Raw genomic sequence first — 22,635 nt, forward strand, 5'->3', positions numbered from 1 at the left:
CCCTAAAGTTTCAATAAATTCAAGTATCACCTGTAGCATGCACAGGGACTTCAGTTAAGAGAGGTTCATAGAGAAATCCAGCAAGGTACTTGGTGACTGATTCAAGTGTGTGTGTTGTTAAATAAAAATTATAGGGCCGGCCCGGTGGCACACTCGGTAGAGTGCAGTGCTTGGGAGTGCGGCAGTGCTCCCGCCGAGGGTTTGGATCCCATATAGAGACCAGTCCGCTCACTGGCTGAGCACGGTGCGGGCGTGACACCGAGGGTTGCGATCCCATTACCAGTCACGAAAAAAGACAAAAAGGAGAAAAGAAAAAAAATTATAGGAGAAAGTGGATCCCTAGACCGGCTGTTGTTTTGGACGTTGTTGGGGCCCAGGAGCCAATGGAAGGGTCACTTCAAGAAGATAGGGGTGGTCAGTTGTGCCTGGGCCTGCTAAGGACAGCAAGAGGCCCCTGGACTTGACAGATAGTGATGTCGGCAAGGACAGTGTCCAGAGATCTGTGGGGAGCATGGGGATGGACGGGGAGGCAGAGCCTGTCCAGAGGGGCTGCAGGTGCAGGAGGGAGAGGCTGTGGGGCGAGTGAGGATGAGAGTGGGAGGACCCAGGGCACAGAGGCTGCTGTCCTGGCAGGGTGCAGGGGAGGGTGGGCCCAGCCAGTGTTGAGTTTGGGGTGCTGGGAGGGAGGTGGGTGAGGAGATGGGGTGAAGGGGGACGGTGAGGGGAGGTTTGACGAGTGGAGGTTTGAGGACAGGGAGGTTCTGTGGGCTGGTCGGGGCATGTGGCTTACAGGGATCTAGGGAGACCCAAGCTGTGAGCTGCCAGACAGGGAGGACTTGAAGACACTCCTGTCCAACAACCCCTCCATCCCCATTGTGCACTCAGGGAAAGGCGAGTCTGTGATGGGCCACCCCGAGGCAGAGCCAGCCCTGGAACCCCAGACTGCACACTCTTATTTCCCTCAGCCTCTGGAGAAGGGGAGCTCTTTTCTATATGGGTTTTAGGCTCATTCTTCAAATCACTCAGCAAACCCTTTCTGAGCCGCTGCTCTGGGCCGGGCCCTGGCTAAGTGTCAGGACTGCAGGCTCCAGTGGGGCAGGCTCACTGCCACCAGGGGTCTCAGCCTCTCAGTTGTGGGGCCCTCGGAAAGCAGGAACAGGTTTTGTGGGTCCTCTTTCCTGGGGAGCTGCTCTCCCAGGCCACCCACTCTGGACCCCAGAACCCGAACTGTAATTGGGCCTCACCCAGATCGCTTCTGTAATAAGATGTGAAAGAGTATGTAAACTGGGTTATTATGATGACAGCCATAAAACGTTAACAGGACCGAAGCCACACCTCAGAGTGACAACCACATGTGGTTTACTCCACAGTTAAGTGCAGAGAAAAAACAAGCCACCGGAATTACAAGCGTAGTTCCAGTATCACCCCCATCCTCCCTCCCAAGAATTAGAAACACAATGAGTCTGACCTGGTCTGGTTTGCAACTTTTCTGCTTTTATTAATAATAACAATAACAAAATGCATTATTTATTGATTTCCTACAAAGTCCCCCACCTCTTTATCTCATCTTCTCGTCATGACAGCACTGCCAACTGGTTCTCAGGCCCCCATGTTGTGGGAAAAGACATGAAGGCTCAGAGAGGGTGACACTTGTCCCAAGTCACCTCAATGTCACATACAGACACAGGTTGGGCTCACTCCAGGTCCAGCTGCCTGTTATGGCATCTGCTGGTCTCTTCTTGTCCATACCCATTGACAATGGGATGGTCCTTTTTTTGATCACTATATATATATATTTTGTGGCTGGCTGGTACAGGGATTGAACCCTAGACCTTGGTGTTAGCAGCACCACACTGTAACCAATTGAGCTAGTGGGCCAGTCCCCCTGGTTACAATATTTAACACTAATGCTGGACAAATCCCTTGCCTGTATATGTATTGTACAAAGCACCTTCCTTTTTTTTTTTTTTAAGATGACAATAAGGGGATCTTAACCCTTGACTTGGTGTTGTCAGCACCATGCTCTCCCAAGTGAGCGAACCAGCCATCCCTGTATAGAGATCCCAACCCACGGCCTTGGTGTTAGCACCACGCTCTAACCAAGTGAGCTAACTGGCCAGCCCCACCCTTGTTTTAGAATTGTTGCTTTTTAGTGTTGGTGACACTCTTATGAGGGAGGCATCCTTATTCCCCCTTTCACATTAGGGCACTGGGGTGTAAGTGCCAGGTCTTTCTCGCTCAGCAGGATGTGTGTTGGCTGTCCTCCCTGGGAAGGGTGCTACTTCTGTTGTCTCTGTGGGCTCTTCAGGCCCTGCGGCTGTGTCTTAGAGGAAAGGGACTTCAGCCAGCTCTGGCTTTTGGCAGGAGAAACCGCTCTGGGATGGACTTCAAGCTACAAGGGACTTTTCCACTGTCTGTGACGCTTCTCATGAGACATAAATAACTAAATTACTGAGCACTCACTCTGTGCCAGGCTCTGTGCTAGGCTCTGGGAATCCACCCATAACATTTTGTAGGAGAGAAGAAACTGGGGGCTGTCAGGAGGTTCCAGCATTTCAGATGTGTAGCAGCTATTTTAGAGCTGATGCTGCAGGAGGGTGGCTCCCAGCCTGTTCTAGAATATAGCAATAGGCACAGGGTTGGGGATGGGGGGCATGCAGGAGCAAGGAGACACAAGGGAATCAGGAGGACAGAGGAGGAACCCCAACCTCCTCGTGGCTTTCAGAAGAGGTCTGGCCAAGCTGACTCAGAGAACCATGAGGGACTGGGGCTAGGGAAGGACGTTCCAGACATTTGGAGCAGTGTGTGTGGAGGGGGGAGCGAGCCAAGGCATGGGGGGTTTGAACAGCACAGTGTGACTGGAGCAGCAGGTGGGACATGGGGGAGTGGGAGCCTGGGAGATGAGGCTGGGGAGGCAAGCAGGGCTGGATCACCCTGATGAAGAGCTTGGCTTCCACCTGGAGGGGAACAGGGAGCCTTCACCTATGGGACGAGCAGGAGAGTGACACATTCCACTTTGCATTTTGGAGGGTGATTCTGGAAGCTGGCACTGAGAAATGGCTGGAGAAGGCCAGAGTGTCCCGAGCACCCAGGCCATCCTGTTTTGGCACTGCCCAGCCTGCACTCCCATAAAGCCACACGACTTCCCACATCACACCGCTGAGAACGACAAATGACCCATGGAGGTTTGAGCCTTGGCTTTATTACTTGGGTTTCTCTGATACTCCCCTCACCCTTACTCCATGACATATTTTAGGGGAGAAGAAACCAGGCGTGGCTAGGAGGCTCCAACATTTCAGATGTGGAGCAGCCGTTTTGAGAGTGATGTTACAGGAGGGTCTGCCCACTTCTGAGAGGCAGTGTCTCCCCCACCCCCTGCTGTCCTCCTCGGGTAGAGCCCTGGGGAGAATCTAATACGGACCATGCTCCTGAGCACTTAGAATCCAGCTGCAAGCCAAGGCATCTGGGAAGCTTCCTGGAGGAGGCAGCATTTGACCTGGACCTTTCAGGATGGGTAGAGGCTGGTTGGTTAGCTCAGTTGGTTAGAGCACAGTATTATAACACCAAGGTGGGATGCAGATCCCCAAACTTGCTAGCAACCAAAAAAAAAAAGACAGAAAGATGGGTAGGACCTCCAAAAGAGAAAATAAAAGCTTATTATTTTTCTTCTGTCAAAGCAGTACAAAAAAGATATTGGAAAAATTTTAAAAATGGAAAAAAGAAGTTATTATTTTAAAATAAACAAAAAATCCACAACCAGTTCTAACTTATTTTCCTTTTTTTTTTTTGAAAATCTTTCCAATCTTTTCCAAAACACATTTATTGTTGGTATTTTTGCTTTGTTTTGCTTTTTTGGTGTGTGTATTAGTTTTCTATTTCTGCTATAACAAATTACCACACACAATGGCATTTTAAAAAACACAAATTTATTGCTTCCAATCTTTTCCAAAACACATTTATTGTTGGTATTTTTGCTTTGTTTTGCTTTTTTGGTGCGTGTATTAGTTTTCTATTGCTGCTATAACAAATTACCACACACAATGGCATTTTAAAAAACACAAATTTATTGTCCTACAGTCCTAGAGGTCAAAGTCTGCAATAGGTTTCAGTGGGCTAAAACCAAGATGTTGGTAGGGCTGAGTTCCTTCTGAGGTCTCTGGGGGGGTAATTCGTTTCCTTGCCTTTTCTAGCTTCTAGAGTCTGCCTGCATTCCTTGGCTTATAGCCTTATTCCTATATATTCAAAACCAGCAAGGTTGGACCAAGTCCTTTCCATACTTCTCTCTCTTCTGCTTTTCTTCCACTTACGAGGTTCCTTATGATTACACTGGACTCTTTCAGATAATCCTGGATAATCCCTCCATCCTAAAGTCAGCTAATTAGCAAAATTAGGATTCCATCGGCAATCCTAATTCCTTTTGCTATGTAAAGTAACATATTTACAGGCTCCAGAAATTAGGATGTGGACATCTTTGGAGGGCAATTCTGCCTTCACAGTGGGGGTTGGTTTTTGCTTCTCTTTTTAATGGTTGGGGCCATGCTGCTTGAGGGAGGTGGTACAGCTTGAATATGCAGGCCCTGGGCTGCCTATATTCTCTTTTAGCCCTGATATGTGCCAGCTGTATGACGTGGGCAAGTATTTCACCTTTCTGTGCCTCAATTTCCTCATTTGTAACCTTGTAGGATTGCCAGAAGTTTAAATGAATTAATCTATGTAAATCACTCAGGACAGTACCTGGCATAAACTAAGTGCTTGGTAAGGATTAGCTGTTACTGTACATGTATGTACAACTTAAAAATATGTTTGTATCCTTTTTTCACATAGATGATAGGAGCAGTTCCCTACATGATTGCAATTTTCATCTTTAACAGATGCATGAGATCTCATTAAGTGGCTGTTTCGGTAGTTTATTGAACCATTGCTTACCATGTTGGACACCTGGATTGTTTCAATCTGTTACCATTATGCAAATACTTCAGTGAGTGTCTCCAGCCACTTTCCTGATCACATTCTTAGGTAAGATCCCCAGCAGTGGAATCACTGGGTCAAAGAATAAGCACATTTTGAAGGATTTTGGGTGCTCACCTTGGCAGCACATATACTAAAATTGGATTAGCATGGCCCCTGCGGAAGGATGACAAAGTCATGAAGCGTTCCATAAAAAGTTAAAAAGTAAATTAAGTAAATAAACAAGGGCTTTTGGAATCTGCTGTTGAATTTAATTCTTAAAGGTTTGCACCAACTTAGAGCTGCCCTGGCAGGGCTAGGTGGGTTTACCCAGGAGAGATGGGAAGAGACAGTGTCACTCCAGATAATGGGCGGGATGACCAAAGGCTTGGGGTGAGAGGGTAGAAGGCTCATTTGGTTGGGTCATGAGATCTGCTTGGGACCTCTCCCAGGTGAGAGATAAGGTGGGAGAAAAGGCTGGAGGGCAGGGCTAGCAAGCCACGGAACAGTCATGTCTGATTCAGCTAATGTCACGCTGGTTCTTGAGACGTTTATGGCATACTTGGGTCTGTGCTTCAGGAGGACAAATCTGCTGGGGCATGGGATGAACCAGGGAAATGCTAACTGGGAAGCAGGGAGACAGTGAAGAGGCTCTTGCTAAAAGCCAAGAAAGACTGGAATTAGGTGGGGGCAGTGAAAATGGAACGGGGGCAATGGGTGTGGGTACTTTCAGGAAGGAACATTTTGGACCTGGAAAAGGTAGCATGTGGGGGTGGGAGGAGATGGGGGAAAAGCCAGAGGGGTCTTATTGGGAGTTTTCAGCCTGAGTATCTGTGAAAATCGGGAGGACTAGCTGGTGAGCTTAGTTGGTTAGAGTGTGGTGCTGGTGACATCAAAATCCAGGGTTTGATCCCTGTATTGGCCAGCTGCCAAAAAAAAAAAAAAAAAAAGAAACACTGATGGAAATAGGGAGTCAGGAGGAGGAATAGGTTTTGTGGGAAGGAGATTACCTCAGTTTGAGGCTTGCTGAGTCTGAGGGGCCTGAGAGCCATCCATGCATATAGGTAGTGGCCACACCTGGGGCTGGAAGTGTAGATGTGGGAGCTGTTAGCCCTGGGTCAGAGCATGCTCGGATTCACTCCTTGCTCTTCCCTTGTGCGGTACTGAACAGCTCGCCAGCTGCCTATAGCTGATGGGGCACGGGCAGAAGCTTGGAGAGAGAGGAGAGGGGAGGCAGACTATTTCATCAGCTGATTAGGGAATTAGATAGGATCTCAAAGTGTCATCCATAAATTGGCATGGAGAAACAAAGAAGACAGAGAGAAGGGCTAACATGCATCTAATCAGAGTTGCAGGAGAGAGCAGAGGAGGAATGGGAAAAAGGCAGTACTTTCCAATATGTCTGGAAAAATTTTCCAAATTGCTGATCAACACCAATCCCCAGATTTATTTTTATTTTAAAAGATAACTGGTATCTAATCAGAGTTGCAGGAGAGAGCAGAGGAGGAATGGGAAAAAGGCAGTACTTTCCAATATTTCTGGAAAAATTTTCCAAATTGCTGATCAACACCAATCCCCAGATTTGTTTTTATTTTAAAAGATAACTGGTAAGGGGGATCTTAACCCTTGACTTGGTGTTGTCAGCATGACACTCTCCCAAGTGAGCTAACCGGCCATCCTTATATAGGGATCCAAACCCGTGGCCTTGGTGTTATCAGCACCACACTCTCCCGAGTGAGCCACGGGCTGGCACCAATCCCCAGATTTAGAAATCACAATGAATCCCAGGTAGGAAAAATGAGAAGAAACCCATGTCTATTGCATAGTGAAATTGCAGAACACCAAAGTAGAAGATATCAGAAGCAGCCAGAAAGAATAGATTGATCATCAAAAAGGTGGCAGAGTGACTTCTCAACAGAATTGACGGAAGCCAGAAAGCAGTGGAATATTACCTTTGATGTGCTAAAGCAAAATAACAGACACTCTAGAGTCCTACATGCAATGAAAAAAAAATTTTTTTATTTTATATATATATATGTATGTATGTATGTATATAAATTTGGGGGCTGGCCAGTACAAGGATCTGAACCTTTGACCTTGGCGTTATAACACTGTACTTTCACCTGATAGATCTTGAACATAACCAGCGCCATTTTAGGCAAGGCCATGCACAAAATGGCCACCAACCCCTCCCTGCTTCCCTTTACAAGAAGCCTCATGACTTCGGCGAAATAGAAACCGTTTAGCTTCTGCATGGGTGCAATGTCCCTCCCTCGCAATGCCCCTCCTTGACTGCTTCAGCCAGCCCTTGGCACCCTACAGCCCATATAAGCCCTCCCACCCCAACGATGGTTGCTGCCCTCCATTTTGAGTGCAGCCTGGCAGATTCTTTTCCCACGTTTTGGCTCACTTTCTTTGATAACCAACTGGCCAGCCCTGAAAATATTTTTAAGAATGAGAATGAAGTGGAGATTTTTATTTTTTAGCAAACAAAACTAAAAGAGTTTACCACTAACAAACTCTTATTAAGGATATTATAAAAGCTATTTTTCAGGCAGAAGGAAATTGATCCCAGATGGAAGCATTATTGGGCCCAAGCCTGGCTGCTTGCCCCCTTTCAAAAGCAAACCACTCAAAAGTCAAATGTTGGTGAAAATGGAAGTCGGCTTTTATTCAGGAATACCGGTGACCTGAGGAGAGATGTTAGGTTCACCCATCTCTCCAGTAAACCTGAAGGAGAGTGGCCAGACTAAAGCCATCTCCCAGACTCAGATTTATTGAGTGGTTTCAATTAGGGGGCTGAGGGAATGGAATGTGGGGAATGGAAAGCAGGAGGCAGGGGCTTCATGTAAGGTCTCAGGTGCAAAGTCTCACCAAAGACCGTCTCTGGTTTCTGCTCCCGTCCTTGCTGCTATCTCAGGGTCCTGCTGGAATTGAAGTTTTCCTTGGTTTCCCAGTGCCTGGATAGTACATGCAAGCCTGCAGCTCCAGGATGGGTGGAAAACAACTTTACATTCATGTAAATAATGTCATCTTGCCCTATAACCAAGGCCCGAAATACCAAATAACCATAAGAGAAGAGGGAACTCATGTGACCCTGGGTGTTTCCAGGACCACTCTCTCCCAAGTGAGCTAAACAGCTGGTCCTTCCTTGTTTGCTTTTTGAAGGATAATAACATATTAATTTTAGACTTTGCTAACTTAACTATGAATGTTAAAATCATTAGAGTAACCTTCAAGAATAGACATGGATTCTAAAACTTCCAAACAAATGGAAAGGGGGACAAAGGAGTGAGAGAAGAAAGACAAATTCAGTAATCCTAAAGAAAATACGAGAAGGGAAAAAAATAAAATGAAAAAGGAAAGTTCTGCTTGTGGTAATGGCAAAGTCGCTCCTATCAGAACAACTGTCATACAGATAACAATTATGAACTCTGGACAAACTATAAAAAAACACCACCTGAAGACTCTGGAAAGAGACCAAAAACAGGAGGAAACTAGAGGGAAGCCAAGAATTTAGAAGTAACAATTACCAGGTGCAAAAATATTTAAAATCTCACAAACATAATATTGAACCAAAGAAGTCAGAAACAAAAGAGTATGTGCTGTATAATTCCATTTATATAAAGTACACAAATATGCAAATCTACACTATGATGTTAGCCGTCATCATAGTGGTGACCCTGGGTGGGGGTTAGTGATGGGAGGGGCCACAAGAGGGTTTCTGGGGTCCTGATGATATTCTGTTTCTAGATGTGGGTGCTGGGTACATGGGCATCTTCATGTGGTGAAAACTGATGTGCAGTTTTCTGTGTTAAATAAAAATTGTAGGAGGCCATTGTTTTGGACAATGTTCCTGCATTAGGCTCCAACAGACCAGACTAAAAACCCAAATGGAGTCACCCATGCTAATGTTTCACATCACGAAACCCAAACTAAGTTGTCTGACCTTCCAAGAAATCAGGGGAGATAACAGGCTATCTCCCAAACGGGCCATTTTAAATCTGCCATAGGCATGATAACGAAGTTCCCTCTGCTTTAATTCTAACACAAAAAGACAGCCTGAGGTAACCTGATGTTAACCAGTTATTTTTTCTATTGTTCTGTCTTTTGTCCCATCTTACAAGGAAAGTAACTTTGAAATGACCAGTCCTCTTGGTCTTTGTTTCTGCCTTGTTCAACTCTTTTTTTTCTGTCTATACAGGCAATCTCTTTTTTGCTATGCTCTTCAGAACCCATATTCAATTTTATGGAATGAAGTGTTGCCCAATTCTAGAATCACAACAAAGCGATTGAGATCTTTAGCTAAATTTGTTGTAATTTTATTCTTTTGAGATCTATATACAATTTTGCATATATAATGCTTCAGTACAAATTAAAACTTTCTTCTTTTTATTTTTTAATTTTTATTTATTTATTTATTATTATTATTATTATTTTTTTTCCTTTTTGTCTTTTTTACTGACCGGTAACGGGATCGCAAACCTCGGTGTTGCGCCTGCACCGCGCTCAGCCAGTGAGCAGGAACCAGTCTCCACATGGGATCCGAACCCTCAGTGGGAGCGCCGCCGTGCTCCCAAGTGGCACACTTTCCAGTGCGCCACTGGGCCGGAACCGGTCTCCACATGGGATCCGAACCCTCAGTGGGAGCGCCGCCGTGCTCCCAAGCGGCACACTTTCCAGTGCGCCACCGGGCAGGCCCTATTTATTTATTATTAATTATTTTTTTTAAAGATGACCAGTAAGGGGATCTTAACCCTTGACTTGGTGTTGTCAGCACCACAGTCTCTCAAGTGAGTCAACCAGCCATCCCTATATAGGGATCCGAACCCATGGCCTTGGTGATATCAGCACCACACTCTCCCGAGTGAGCCACGGGCCGGCCCTTAAATTAAAACTTTCAAAAAGGGAATGGACACAAGGTGAACAGGCAGGGAGGGACAGACTGTGAAGGGGACCAAGGAGCTTGGACGTGACCCTGCAGGCAGTGGGGAGGCACTGCAGGTGTTAAGAGGGGAAATGAGTCCTCGGGAAGCTCCCTCATGGCAGGATGCAGGTGGTCCGGAGAGGGGGACACCTGCCCTGTGGGACATAATTTAGAAAGCTGGCCAGAATCTGGGCCTGATGATGAGGACCCCAGCTAAGACTGAGGGTGTGAGGACAGGACAGATTTGCAGGTAAAATTGGAAGATTCAGTGGTTAATTTCAGGCATGAGGTCAGGGGAGGAGAGGGAAGAGTGAAAAAAGGCTTCTTGGGAGGTTCTGGTCATGGGAGCCAAAGAGTGAGGGGCCGCTGGGGAAGAAGCAGGTCTGTGGGAAGGATTTTTTTTTTGGTGGTTGGCCGGTGCAGGGATCTGAAGCCTTAACCTTGGTGTTATCAACACCATGCTCTAACGAACTGAACTTAGCAGCCAACCCTTGCTCATTGTTAAAAAGGTTTTCTTTAGGAGTAGCTGCAGAACCCTCATTTCCTTATCACAGATCTGCCCTCCTGGCCCAGTCCTCATCCCCGCCCTGCTCAGCACTGTTATCTGTGCCTCCAATGAGCAGGCAGGTGGGGTAGGGAAAAATCAAGTACTTGGGCATACAGCGTGAGTCCTAGTTTGTGACCTTGGGCCAATATTTTCCCTCTGTGGGTTTCAGTTTTCTCATGACAGTCCACCTTATTCCAAAGCCCTTGTCACCCCAAGATAAACAGAGGCATAAGATCATATAGTGAGGGGCTTTTATGGGGAGACTTGAATACCAGGTGAGGAGCTAAGCATTCATTCAAAATGAGGTCCTTTCCAGGCAGTTGTGGAGGGTCTGAAGACAAGCCCTTCTTTGAAAACACCTTCCCTGCTTTCCCCCACTGTGTAGCAGGAGCAGGGGTCTCATTGGCTGGGGACTTCAGGGTCATAGTGACCTCACAAAGACCCTAACACCAGTCTGGGCTGGGGAGAGCCTCGGTAAGCTGAGGGGTGGCTCTGGGAAAGTCCAGGGGTGGGGGCCGCCCGAGGCAGTTACCACCTTGACCCCACCCCCCTGGGTAAAAGTCTCCCTCCTCCGGCTGTAATTCCACAGTTAGAACTTCACACCTTTGGCTCAAAGCTGAATTTTCTGTTACCATGTGGATGACCCAGGTGGAGGTAACACATTGAACCTTACATCGGCAGCACAAGGCTCACAGAGAAAGGGTTTAGGCTATTAAGTCCTGAAAACGTGGTGGGCAGGAGTTGGGGGTGGGGGGGAAAGGGGGAAGAAAGCAAGAAGACTCAGGGAGGGAATACCACAGACTGAGGGAAAGGGAAGGCAGAGGACCTGGAAACCAGACTGTCTTGTTCGCAAGTCCTCCGTTCTACCGTCACCCGGGGGGAGGCAGGGGTGGCAGGGATGCACATGTACTGAGGGCCTACTGTGGGCCAGGCGCTGTGATCATCACTTTATGTGCGTTGTCTCATTTGGAGTATTGGGTTGAATGCTTAGAGTGGCGAGGCCACCTGCCTCGGCTCACGCAGCTGGTGAGAGACAGAGCAGGTTTCAAATTCAGGTCTATCTGACTACAAAGCCCGAGATTTTAACATTATAGCTGGGCATCAGGAGAGGTGCCTTGTTTTCACTGGACTTTCCTCTAGAATAGGGGCCTAAGAGCAGCAGAGATAATGGGGAATGAGAAACAGGAAGATGCGATTCCACTGAGTGATTTGTGTCTCGCACATCTCTGTGGTATTGGGGGGCAAACTGTGAGTTGAGAGGACCTGGGTTTAAATTCTGACTCTGCCACTTGCTGGGGACTTTGCAAAAATCACTTTGAACTCCTGAACAGTATGAACGAACATGCCAGTAAGGGAGGATCAAGATATCCATCTTGAGTTGTCATTCATTCACTCACTCATTCATTCATTTGTTCACTCATTCATTCCCTTACTCCATGAACATTTTATTTTCTTATTTTTAATTTTTTTAATTTTTAAATTTTAATTTATCAATATACAATGTAGTTGATTTTTGTGTCCCTTTACCAATTCCTCCTTTCCCCCCTCCCTCTCCCTCCCTCTGTCTCCTATCAACAGCATATCTGTTCACTTATCTTAACAGGTTCAAGGAATCCATGAACTTTTTCTAACCTCCCATGTATGCCAGGCACTGTGCTGTGTGCTGGAAAATAGCAGTAACAAGACAGTGAGATACCCACCGAGCTTATCTTCTAGTGAGGGTGATCCTCTGACACTGAGTAATCACGATGAGGGTGCCTCACCCACATTTGGTGGTCCCAGGAAGACTCCCTGGAGGAAGAAACATCTAAGCTGGTGTCTGAAATGTGACTAAATTAGATGATAGTTAGAGGAAGTGATTAAAGTTTAGGTGGGTAATCTTGGAAAAGTTTACAGAAAGAGTGTTTGCAAAAGACCCAAGGCAAGAGAGAGGCCAACACATTGGAGGCACTCGGAGAAGTTGAGAGTGGTTCGAGTATGGGGTGCAAGGCCAGGGAAGGGGATGGATGTAGCTGGAGAGATGGAGGGGCCAGGCCTGTGGGTTGAGGGTCTGGTAATGAAACACAGATATCAGACTGCAGATGAGGGTGTCTCCACTCATGGCCTGTCCACCAGATATGTGATTATCACTTTGGATAGAGGAGGTACGGAAAGAGCTTGATAAAACACTGATTCCTGGGTCCCCTCACAGTTACAGAGTGGAGTCTCTGTGTGTGAGGCCTGGGAATATATCTTTTAAAAAACATAAGCTCCCCCTACATCCCACAGTCTGAGAACCCATGAGAAGTCATAAAAGGGTTATAAAAGGGGAATGTTATTGTTGAATTTACAGGCATTTTTCCTTCTTCTGAGGATGTTTTTATTTTTCTTTCATTCCTGAAGGATAGTTTTGCCAGATATAGAATGTGCATTTGACAGTTCTTTTCTTTCAGCACTTGAAAAATGTGTGCCACTTCCTTCTGGTCTCTATGGTTTCAGATAAGAAATCTGCTGTCATCTGAATTAGTGTTCCCCTATAGATAATGCTCTGTGGTTGCTTTTAACATTTTGTAACTTGATTGTGATGATGGTATCATGGGTGTGTATATACATCCAAACTCATCAAATGTATACATTAAATATGTGCAATTTTTTGTATATCAATTATACCTCAATAAAGCAAAACATTTCAGTTATATTTTTAAATAACTATTAATTTCAGTAATTGTCTTTAATAACTTCTCTTTTTCATTGAGATTTTCTGTTTTTTAATTTATTTCAAAAGAATTTGTCATTGCTTGTTGAAGCATTTTTACGAGGATTGCTTTAAAATCCTTGCCACAAATTCCAACAATTGATTCATCTCAGTGTTGATGTTAGTTGATTATCTTTTCTCAAGATGATATTTTCCTAGTTTTTGGTATTATGTGTGATTTTTTTACTGCATCCTCAACATTTACGATATTAAGTTACTCTTGATCATAAGTAAATCTTCTATTCTGGCAGGCAGTCAACGTGTTAAGTTTCAGTGTGTAGGTTCTGGCATACTTTTGTGGATTGTAGTTCTTTTTTTTTTTTTTAAAAAAGATGACCGGTAAGGGGATCTTAACCCTTGACCTGGTGTTGTCAGCACCACGCTCACCCAATGAGCCAACCGGCCATCCCTATATGGGATCCGAACCTGGGGCCTTGGTGTTTGACTTGGTGTTGTCAGCACCACGCTCAGCCAGTGAGCAAACCGGCCATCCCTATATGGGATCCGAACCTGGGGCTTTGGTGTTATCAGCACCACACTCTCCCGAGTGAGCCACAGGCCAGCCCACTTTTGTGGATTGTAGTTCTGATGACAGTTTTCAGAGTCCTCAACCTGGGGCCTTGGTGTTATCAGCACCGCACTCTCCCGAGTGAGCCACAGGCCAGCCCACTTTTGTGGATTGTAGTTCTGATGACAGTTTTCAGAGTCCTAATCCTCTCCATTTTTCTGGGACTGCTGAGGTTCCTGATCATTCTTGCTGATGATGGCTGAAATAGCAGAAGTCACTTCCCAGAGCCACCTGTTGTCATTGGGGGGAGGAGCAGAAGGGCCAGGGGCTGAGGGTTCTTGCAAGTTCTCTACTGCTGGATGGAGGCTCAGAGATGCAGGCTGTGCTGATATTGCCCCTGCAGGTAGATTGTCCTGCTGCTGCCCCACGTATGGGGTAGGGATTGGGGCTCCCTCTCTGTTGGGCTTCCCCTTCCTGGTCCTTTGTCCATAGAGAGCAGGCTTTTTTTTTCCTTCTTTTTTTGAATGCGTGTTTATGCTTTTGGCAGATCTTTTTGGTGGCCTCTCTGGTATTCAGTTTGAGATATAAAGGAGATAAAAAGAAAACCCCAGGGAGCTCATCATAGTGTCATTCCTCAAATTCTTAGATTCCTAACCAGTCCACTGCCTTCTTTTCCCCTTCCTGGTCCTTTGTCCATAGAGAGCAGGCTTTTTTTTTCCTTCTTTTTTTGAATGCATGTTTATGCTTTTGGCAGATCTTTTTGGTGGCCTCTCTGGTATTCAGTTTGAGATATAAAGAAGATAAAAAGAAAACCCCAGGGAGCTCATCATAGTGTCATTCCTCAAATTCTTAGATTCCTAGCCAGTCCACTGCCTTCTTGCCAGCTTTCAGAGGCCTTTTATGGTTGTCTATTGAGCTATTTCCAGAATATTTTGTTTTTAGAAGGGAGCAGCAGAGAAAAGTGAATCTATACCCTCTTGTCTATCACATGCATTTCCAAAAATTGTGATACAATACACATAGCATCAAACTTATCATTAGTTACATTTAGTGCATTCATAATGTTGTGCAACCATCACCACTATCTAGTTCCAGAGCATTTTTGTCAATCTAAAAGGAAACCTTGTACCCGTTAAGCAGTCACCTCCCATTCCCCTCTTCCTCTAGCAACCTCTTTTTGTCTGCTTCAGTCTGCTTTCTGTCTCTATATATTTGACCATTCTGAATATTTCATGTAAATGGAGTCATACAATATATGGTCTTCTCTCACTAAGCACAATGTTTTCAAAGTTTAGCATGTGTTAGTACTTCATTCCTTTTTATAGCTGAATAATCCATTGCATGAATATACCACATTTTGCTTATTCATTCATCAGTTGATGGACATTTGGGTTGTTTCCAACCAACTTTGGCTCTTGTGAATACTGCTGCTATGAACATTTGTGTACAAGTTTTTGTTGGAACATATTTTCAACTGACCAGCTGAGTTAACCAGCCAACACAGATATATGATTTGCACATACTTTCTCCCATTTCTATAGGTTGTCTTTTCACTTCTTCATAGTGTTCTTTTAGTTTTTTCTTTTTTTTTTTTGGTGGCTGGCTGGTATGGGGATCCAAACCTGTGGACTTTGGTATTATAAAGCTGCACTATAACCAATTAAGCTAACCAGCCAGCCCTGATAGTGTCTTTTGATGCACAAAAGTTTTTAATTTTGATGATGTCCAATCTATCTAGTTTTTCTTTTGTTGCTATGCTTTCAGTGTCATATCTAAGAAACCACTGTCAAATCCAAGGTCATGAATATTCACTCCTACCTCTTCTTCCAAGAGGTTTAGCTCTTATATTAGGTTCTTTAACTGATTTAAGTTAATATTTATATATAATGTGGGGTAGGAGCCCACCTTTATTCTTTTGCATGTCAATATCCAGTCGTCGCATCACCATTTGTTGAAGAGACTGTTCTTTCCCCATTGAATGGAGTTACCACCCTTGTTAAAAATCACATGACTATACATGCACGGGTTTATTTCTGAACTCTCAATTTTATTCTATTGATCTATATGCCTATTCTTATGCCAGTACCACACTGTTGCATGCAATTTTCAAGCAAGATCTTTGTGGCTCACTTTGGAAAATGGTTTGTTGGGAGTTGGCCAAAATATGGGGACCTCTGTTGAGTGGACAATTACAAGATACAGCCCTAAGGCAATGAGGGTCTGGCAGTAGTAATGGTGACATGGGGAGAGATTTGAGAGCTGTTCTGGAGCCAGAATTAGCAGAACTCAGCCAAAATTGGGTGCAGCAAGCAAGAAAGAGAGTAGTCAAGAGTGATGTTGTTTCTGGCTTGGATGGTAGCACCAGTGCCTTGCAATGGAGGAGACTGGGAGGGTCCTATTTAGGGGAGAAATGCAGAGTTCTGTTTTGGATTCTATGGGAATTAGGTTCCCCAGTGTCAGATGTTGTGTGTATGCATATGTGTGTCACTAGTACTCACACAAGTGCTTAACACATTCTGGGCTCATCTGATAAACATGTTCTCAATGAAGAACTATAAGATCTATTGATAGTTCCACCCTCTGAAGTTCCGAGCAAGCCTTGTCCAGGGCCTGGAAGAGTTCATTAAGGTGGGGGACAGAGGACGGCAATCAGTCAGTGATTCTCTCAGTCTTGGACAGGACTTGCTGTTTTATGGCCATGCTCCACCCTCCCCATTTATGGCCCTAGGACTTGGGGCAAAGGCCAATAAGCAGCTTGTGTCAGGAGTAAGAAGTAAGATCCTTTAGCTCCTTTGAGTCCCACCCAAGCCCCTCAACAGCCACTTCTTCTCCCATCACACAATGTCTGTTTGGTGCAGGGCAAGCTGTGGGCTGCCCTAGTCACTGTCAGGCAGCTCTGAAGACTCACCTGTTGCAGGATGGAGGAGGAGAACTGAGGGAACAGGAGAGCATGGGGGAGATCTGGTCTCTTCTTGTGGAAGAAGGAGGGTCAGCCAGGGTTAAGACCTGTGCCCTTCTGCCCAGTGACCTGGTACTGTGGGGTGGGGATGTGGAGGTTATCACTGTCTTCCATAGCCCAAACCAGTCCGGTCTTCCAAGATCCTACTCACTGCCTTGTAGGCTGCACCAACCCACATTTTCCCAGGCTGAAAATGCATTTCTTTGGTAACTATGGCCCATGTGTGTGTGAGAGAGAATGTGTGTGTGTGTGTGTGTGTGTGTGTGTGTAGGGGGAGCTGGTTAACAGACGTGCATGCCTGGCCTGTAGACTGCACAGCACGTGTTGCAAAGCCACACTTCTGTGACTTGTTTTCCTTCTCCTCCTAGGGGCCCACTCCTGTTTAAGAACACCATGCATGCAGGTGAGCTGTTTTTACAAATCCCGCAGAACGGGGGGCCCAGGGATGGGGGTGGGGTAGTGGAGGACTGGGGAGTTCACAAGCAGTTAGATTGCTAGTTGAGGCAGGCTCCGTGTTGATGACCCTCGCACATTCTCCATGTAGCTTGCTTCACCCAGAATGGGCAAATTGTTGAGGGCGGTAGGCAGCCGTGACAATGTTGCTTTGATAATCTAGTGCCACGGCCACTTGCAGAGTAGTTCTAGCAACTTAGCGATTTGTTTCTGGCTTGGAGCACCAAATCTTCCAAGGCTCAGAGATCCTTGGTGAACTTAGGTCACCAAGTCACGTGGCCAACTAGTAAGGAGGCTTCTTCCCTTTTTCTACCTTAAATTGGAAGAGGCTCCTCACTTGTCTATTTGTAGACTTCTCACTGTGTACCTGGGTCTGTGCTAGGAGCTGGGGATCCCCAGAGACCAAGATATACACATCTCTTGCCACTGCAGAGCTCATCCCCAGGAAGGACTCGACACTAAATGAGCCATTGGAATAAAGTGTGATGAGCATTTTGCTAGGAGGAGTGAGACTGGCAAAGGATGAGGGGAGGAGGTTCTGAGCTGAGGGAACTGCATTTGTCCGGGGCCACAAGCTGAGGGACAGCAGGCTGTGTCAAAGAAGTGAAACGTGTGGGATGTGGCTGGAACCAAAAGAGCAAAGAGGAGAGCAGGGTGTGATGGGGCTGGAAAGGTGGGCTGGGCACAGTCACCAATGACCTCGTAAGTTACAGCACAGGGCCTTCATCCGGAGGACAGTGGGAGACATGGCAAGGCTTTAACAGATGTGACATGGCCACATTTGTCTCTTCTCCCTCTCTCAGGAGTACTGCAGGGAGCTTTGCAGTTGGCTATTGGAACGAAGGGAGCAGTAGCATTGAGAGAACTCCAGACTCGACATGGCCCTGAGTCCAGTGGCTAGTTGCGTCCTCCATGAAGACCCAGAGATGACACCAAGTCTCAATTCCTCTGGGGCCCCAGGCTTAGGTTCTGATGGCATCCCTGGGCTCAACCCAGACATGGCTCTTGTTCCTATCTTGAATCTACCCCTGAGTCCTGACTCAGATCTCATTCCAGACCTTAGTCCAACTCTGAGTCCTGTCTCAGGGGAGGCCACTGGCCTGGTGTCTGACAACACCCCCAGACCCAGTGAGAGCAGGGATGTGGCTCCAGCCTCACTCCAGATCATCTGTTCCTGCTCTGGCGAAGCCCTAGATCTGGATTCAAACCCCATCCTGAGCCCTGGCTCTGCTGAGGCCCCTGGCTTGAGCTCAGGGAACCACTCTGGGTCCAATTCTGAGGAGGCCTTCAAGTGCCACTCAAGCAAGACTTTTGATTTGGGTCAGAGTAACTCCAGTCCTTCCAGGTCTGAATTAAACCCATTTCAAAGGCCCTGTTCAAGAGAAGCTGTGATTCCAGGCAGCTGCATCTCCAGGCAAGGCTCAAAAGCGCTCCTTATTCCAGCCTCAATCTCTTCTCTGGATCCTGACTCCAGCCAGCTGCTCAGCATGGGCTCAAGAAACAATTCCAAGCTGAACCTGAGTGTAGCTCCAGATTCTTGTGGGACTCTAATCCCCGACACCAATGAGACCATCACTTTGGCTTCACATAATACCTCTGGGTCTGTTTCCAAAGGAGCTTTTGGTGCAACCTGGAGCACAAGTTCTAAGGGAACCACCAATGTGGCTTCAAACGGCCGCCACAGATCTGAATTGAACATGACCGTCACTCAGGCCTCATATGTGGCCCTGATTCCCAGCTCCAGTGATGGTGTCAGCCTTCATTCCAGCATCCACAGGCCCAACTCCACCCTCTCTCCAGCCTCATGCGTGACCCTGACTCTGGGGTCCAATGAGACTCTGAGCCTGGGCTCCAGCCTTATGTTCAGTGACACCTCCACCTTGACACTGAGCAGCCAGCAGGATTGTTCCGAGGGTAACAGCATCCCCGCCACACCCCTGGAGAATCTGGAGAGCTGGGACAAGGTGAGCCAGTGCCTGCTGGGGCTCCCCACCTCCAGTACCACCGACGACACCACAGCCTTCCAAAGCACCCCTGAGGGTGAGTAAGGCAGGGGCAACAGCCCCGGAGAGGGCACTGACCAAGAAGAACTCTTCGTTCAGACTAGAGCAGGGAGGGGAGAGGAGAGGTGAGGAGGGGAACAGCATGCAGCAGGTAAATACACTACATTAATTACACACAAGAGATCTAGAACTTGGTCTCTGCTAGCCATGTGACTTGAGACAAGCTACTTAGTCTCGCTGAGCTTCAATTTCCTTAACTGTAATATCACCATAAAATAATACTTCTATTCTGTCCAAGTTATGTCTATTAACGAACTATACCTTCCATTCAAAATGTACACTTCTTTCTTTCTTGATAAATTTTAGACCTGGCTTCTCAGGCCGAAGTTTGACCCGTGGAACAGGCAGGCCTAAGCTCAGCTCATCTCTACTGAGATTTTGTGGACCCCACCTGGGTGGAGCCCTGGGGTCCTGTCTGGATCCCTGCCTCACTCCTGATATGAAGGAGTATTGTAAATTAATCCCCTATCAGTTTCTGAGGCTGTAAATATCTTCTTCCAATCTTTTTTTTGTTCAGCTGCCAATATACTGTGACTTTTAGAAAAACCATAAATTTGTAAATGTGTGTTCCTATCAGCTAGGATAAATCCCTCTTTAAATTTCTCCTCAAAATTGCCTTAGCTATTAGTAGACCTTTATTCTTCTTTATACATTTTAGAATGTATTTGTCTGTCCTCAAAAAAGACTTGCTGACATTTTTATTAGAATGTTACTAATTTAGGGCTGACTCCGTGGCTCCCTCGGGAGAGTGAGGCGCTGGGAGCGCGGCGGCACTGGGAGGGCGGCGGCGCTGGGAGCGCCAAGGCTGCGGGTTCGGATCCTACATAGGATGGTAGGTGCACTTACTGGCTGGGCGCGGTGCGGGCGACACCATGCCAAGGGTTGCGATCCCCTTACCGGTCCCCGCCCCCCCCCAAAAAAGAATGTTACTAATATAACCACCTATTCAAGTTTTCCTTTATGTAGAATGTATGCTTTACTGGAATTTAAAAAATTCTCCATAGAGGTCCAGTGCATTCTTTGACATGTTAATCCTAGATACTTTATAGTTTTTATTGCTGTCATGAATCATATCCTATTTTCCAGTACAATTCCTGTTTGGTACTGATGATTCTGATGATGTAGAGGAAATTTATTTCTGCAAGTTTATCTTTTTTTAAAGCAACTTTACTGAGATATAATTTACTATGTTGATACAATTCACCCTTTTAAGATACACAATTTAAAGGCCATATTATATACACAGAATTGTGCAACCATTGCCACAATCAATTTTAGAACATTTTCATCAACCCCCAAAAAGAAATGTTATAACTCTTAGACATCACCCCCAACCCATGTCCTAGGCAAACACTAATCTACTTTATGTCTCTTTAGTTTGTCTACTTTGGACATTTTATATAAATAGAATCATGCAATATGTGGCCCTTTGTGATTGGCTTCTTTCACTTAGCATGATGTTTTCATGGTTCATTCTGTTGTGGTATGTATCCATACTTCATCCCTTTTTACAGCTGAATAATATTCCACTGTATGGACATACCACATTTTGTTTATGCCATTTTATTTATTTACTTATTTATATATTTATTTATTGGCTGCTGGCCGGTACAGGGAATGAACTTTTGGCTATTTTAATTAATGCTACTATGAACGTTCATGTACAAGTTTTTGCGTAGAAATAAGGCGTATATCTGGGAGTGGAATTGCTAGGTCATATGGTAATTCTATTTTAATTATTTGAGGAACTGCAGACTGTTTTCCACAGCAGCTGTACCATTTCACATTCCCACCAGCAGTGTATGAGAGTTCCAATTTTGCCATGTCCTCACCAACACTTGTTTTTTTTTATGACCGGTAAGGGGATCTCAACCCTTGGCTTGGTGTTGTCAGCACCACACTCAGCCAGTGAGCAAACCGGCCATCCCTATATAGGATCTGAACCCGTGGCCTTGGTGTTATCAGCACCACACTCTACTGAGTGAGCCACAGGCCGGCCTACCAACACTTGTTATTGTCCATATTTTTTTTTCCCTTTGGCAGCTGGCTGGTATAGGGATCACAACTATTGTCTGTCATTTTTTATTATAGCCATCCTACTATGTATGAACTGGTATTTCATTGTGATTTTGATTTGCATTTCGCTGATGGCTAATGATGTTGAATATCTTTTCATATGTTTATTGGTCATTTGTGTATCTTCTTTGGAGAAATGTCAATTAAAATCCTTCGCCCATTTAAAAAACTGGGTTACCTTTCTTTTAATTATTGAGTTGTAAGAGTTTTTTATATATTCTAGATAAGTTTCATCAGATACATGATTTGTTAATATTTTATCCTACTCTGTGGGTTGTCTTTGCACTTTCATAATGTTGTCCCTTTTTATGTTTTGTTTTGTTTTTAAGAAAATGTAATTTAAGTAATATTTTTTTACATTCTAGGATGTTTTTGCAGAGCAGTTGGGAGGGAGGAGGAGAGGGGATGGGGAAGGCAATGTGATGGAAAAAGGAGGAAGGAGGAGGGGCGGGCTTGAGGCCTGTGGCACCCCCCTCATTCCCACAGGGAAGACTGGGGGGCTTCCAGTGGTGGCTTGGTCATAGCCGGGCTGGGTGCAGATGTCAGGGGGGTGTGGCAAAAGCCCTCTTCCCACCACCGCCCCAGCTCAGGAACCCAGGCCCTTCTTATTGCAGCATGATGGTTGTTGCTGGGCTGGTTGCATGTGTTGGGGTGCCATGACCAAGGCCCTCTGTCCCCCATCACTCTGGCTCAGGAGAGCCCAGGGTGCTTCCTACGGCAGCTTGGTGGTCATTGCTGGGGTGGTTGCACATGTTGGGGAGGTGTAGCCAAGGCCCTCATCCCCCACCCTTGGGACTGGTTGCAGGAGTCAGGAGGCATGGCTGAGGCCCCTAGCCCTCTCCCCTTTCTGGCTTGGTAGCCCAGGGGACTTCCAGTCCTTCTAGGTGTTATAGGTGTTCTTTGGTGAAATAAGACCTTTACTAATTAATATCAAACTTTGTCTCTGGTTGCAGGTACTTTGTTTTTTCTTTCAGTTCTGTGTTGGATTATTTGCTGTTCCCACCACTTAAACTCTGTGCTGGAACTAATTTGTTGCCCTTTGCTTACTTCTAAAACAGGGGAACTTCCTGTGGGGACCAGTAATTGAGCTGTGTGGTTTAGCTAAATTGCTGCTTTGCTGTTGATTCCCTAGGGAAGGCTTTTTGTGCAGCTCAGGTTCTAAAGGCTGACTTTATAGGTACTTCCAGGTCTAGTTAGATCTGGTGCACCTGGGTTGTGTAGAACTCTGGTCTGGTCCTCAGTCTTTTCATCAAACTGCACCCCATGCAACTCTATATTCGTGACCAGTCCTCTGAGTTGTCCAATGCTGATTGGGGGGGCAGACCAGCTGTCCTTGCTGTGCCCAGTGTTCTCCTGGTGGGCCTGTCTCCTCCACTGCCCATGCTGCAAACAGTTTCTAGGGGACAGGCTGTGCTCTGGTC

The 22,635-nt window shown here is 46.0% G+C and overlaps 1 protein-coding gene across 2 annotated transcripts in view; it reads left to right on the forward strand.

Moving 5' to 3' along the window:
- The first annotated feature begins 10,857 nt into the window (after positions 1-10,857).
- The window catches only part of MROH7 (maestro heat-like repeat family member 7), a 64,915-nt gene continuing 53,137 nt past the window's right edge, over positions 10,858-22,635 (forward strand). Inside the window, exon 1 of one of the 2 annotated variants that reach the window (XM_008583225.1) lies at positions 10,858-11,075. Coding sequence is in view for 1 of the 2 variants with exons in the window: in XM_008583224.1 (XP_008581446.1) it covers positions 17,954-19,115 (1,162 nt within the window). In the remaining variant the exon portion in view is untranslated. Of the gene's footprint in view, positions 11,076-17,950; positions 19,116-22,635 lie in introns of those variants that run through there. The other variant, XM_008583224.1, reaches the window with a different exon arrangement.

The sequence above is a fragment of the Galeopterus variegatus genome, unplaced genomic scaffold (assembly GCF_000696425.1).
Source record: "Galeopterus variegatus unplaced genomic scaffold, G_variegatus-3.0.2 Scaffold2855, whole genome shotgun sequence".
NCBI lineage: Eukaryota > Metazoa > Chordata > Mammalia > Dermoptera > Cynocephalidae > Galeopterus > Galeopterus variegatus.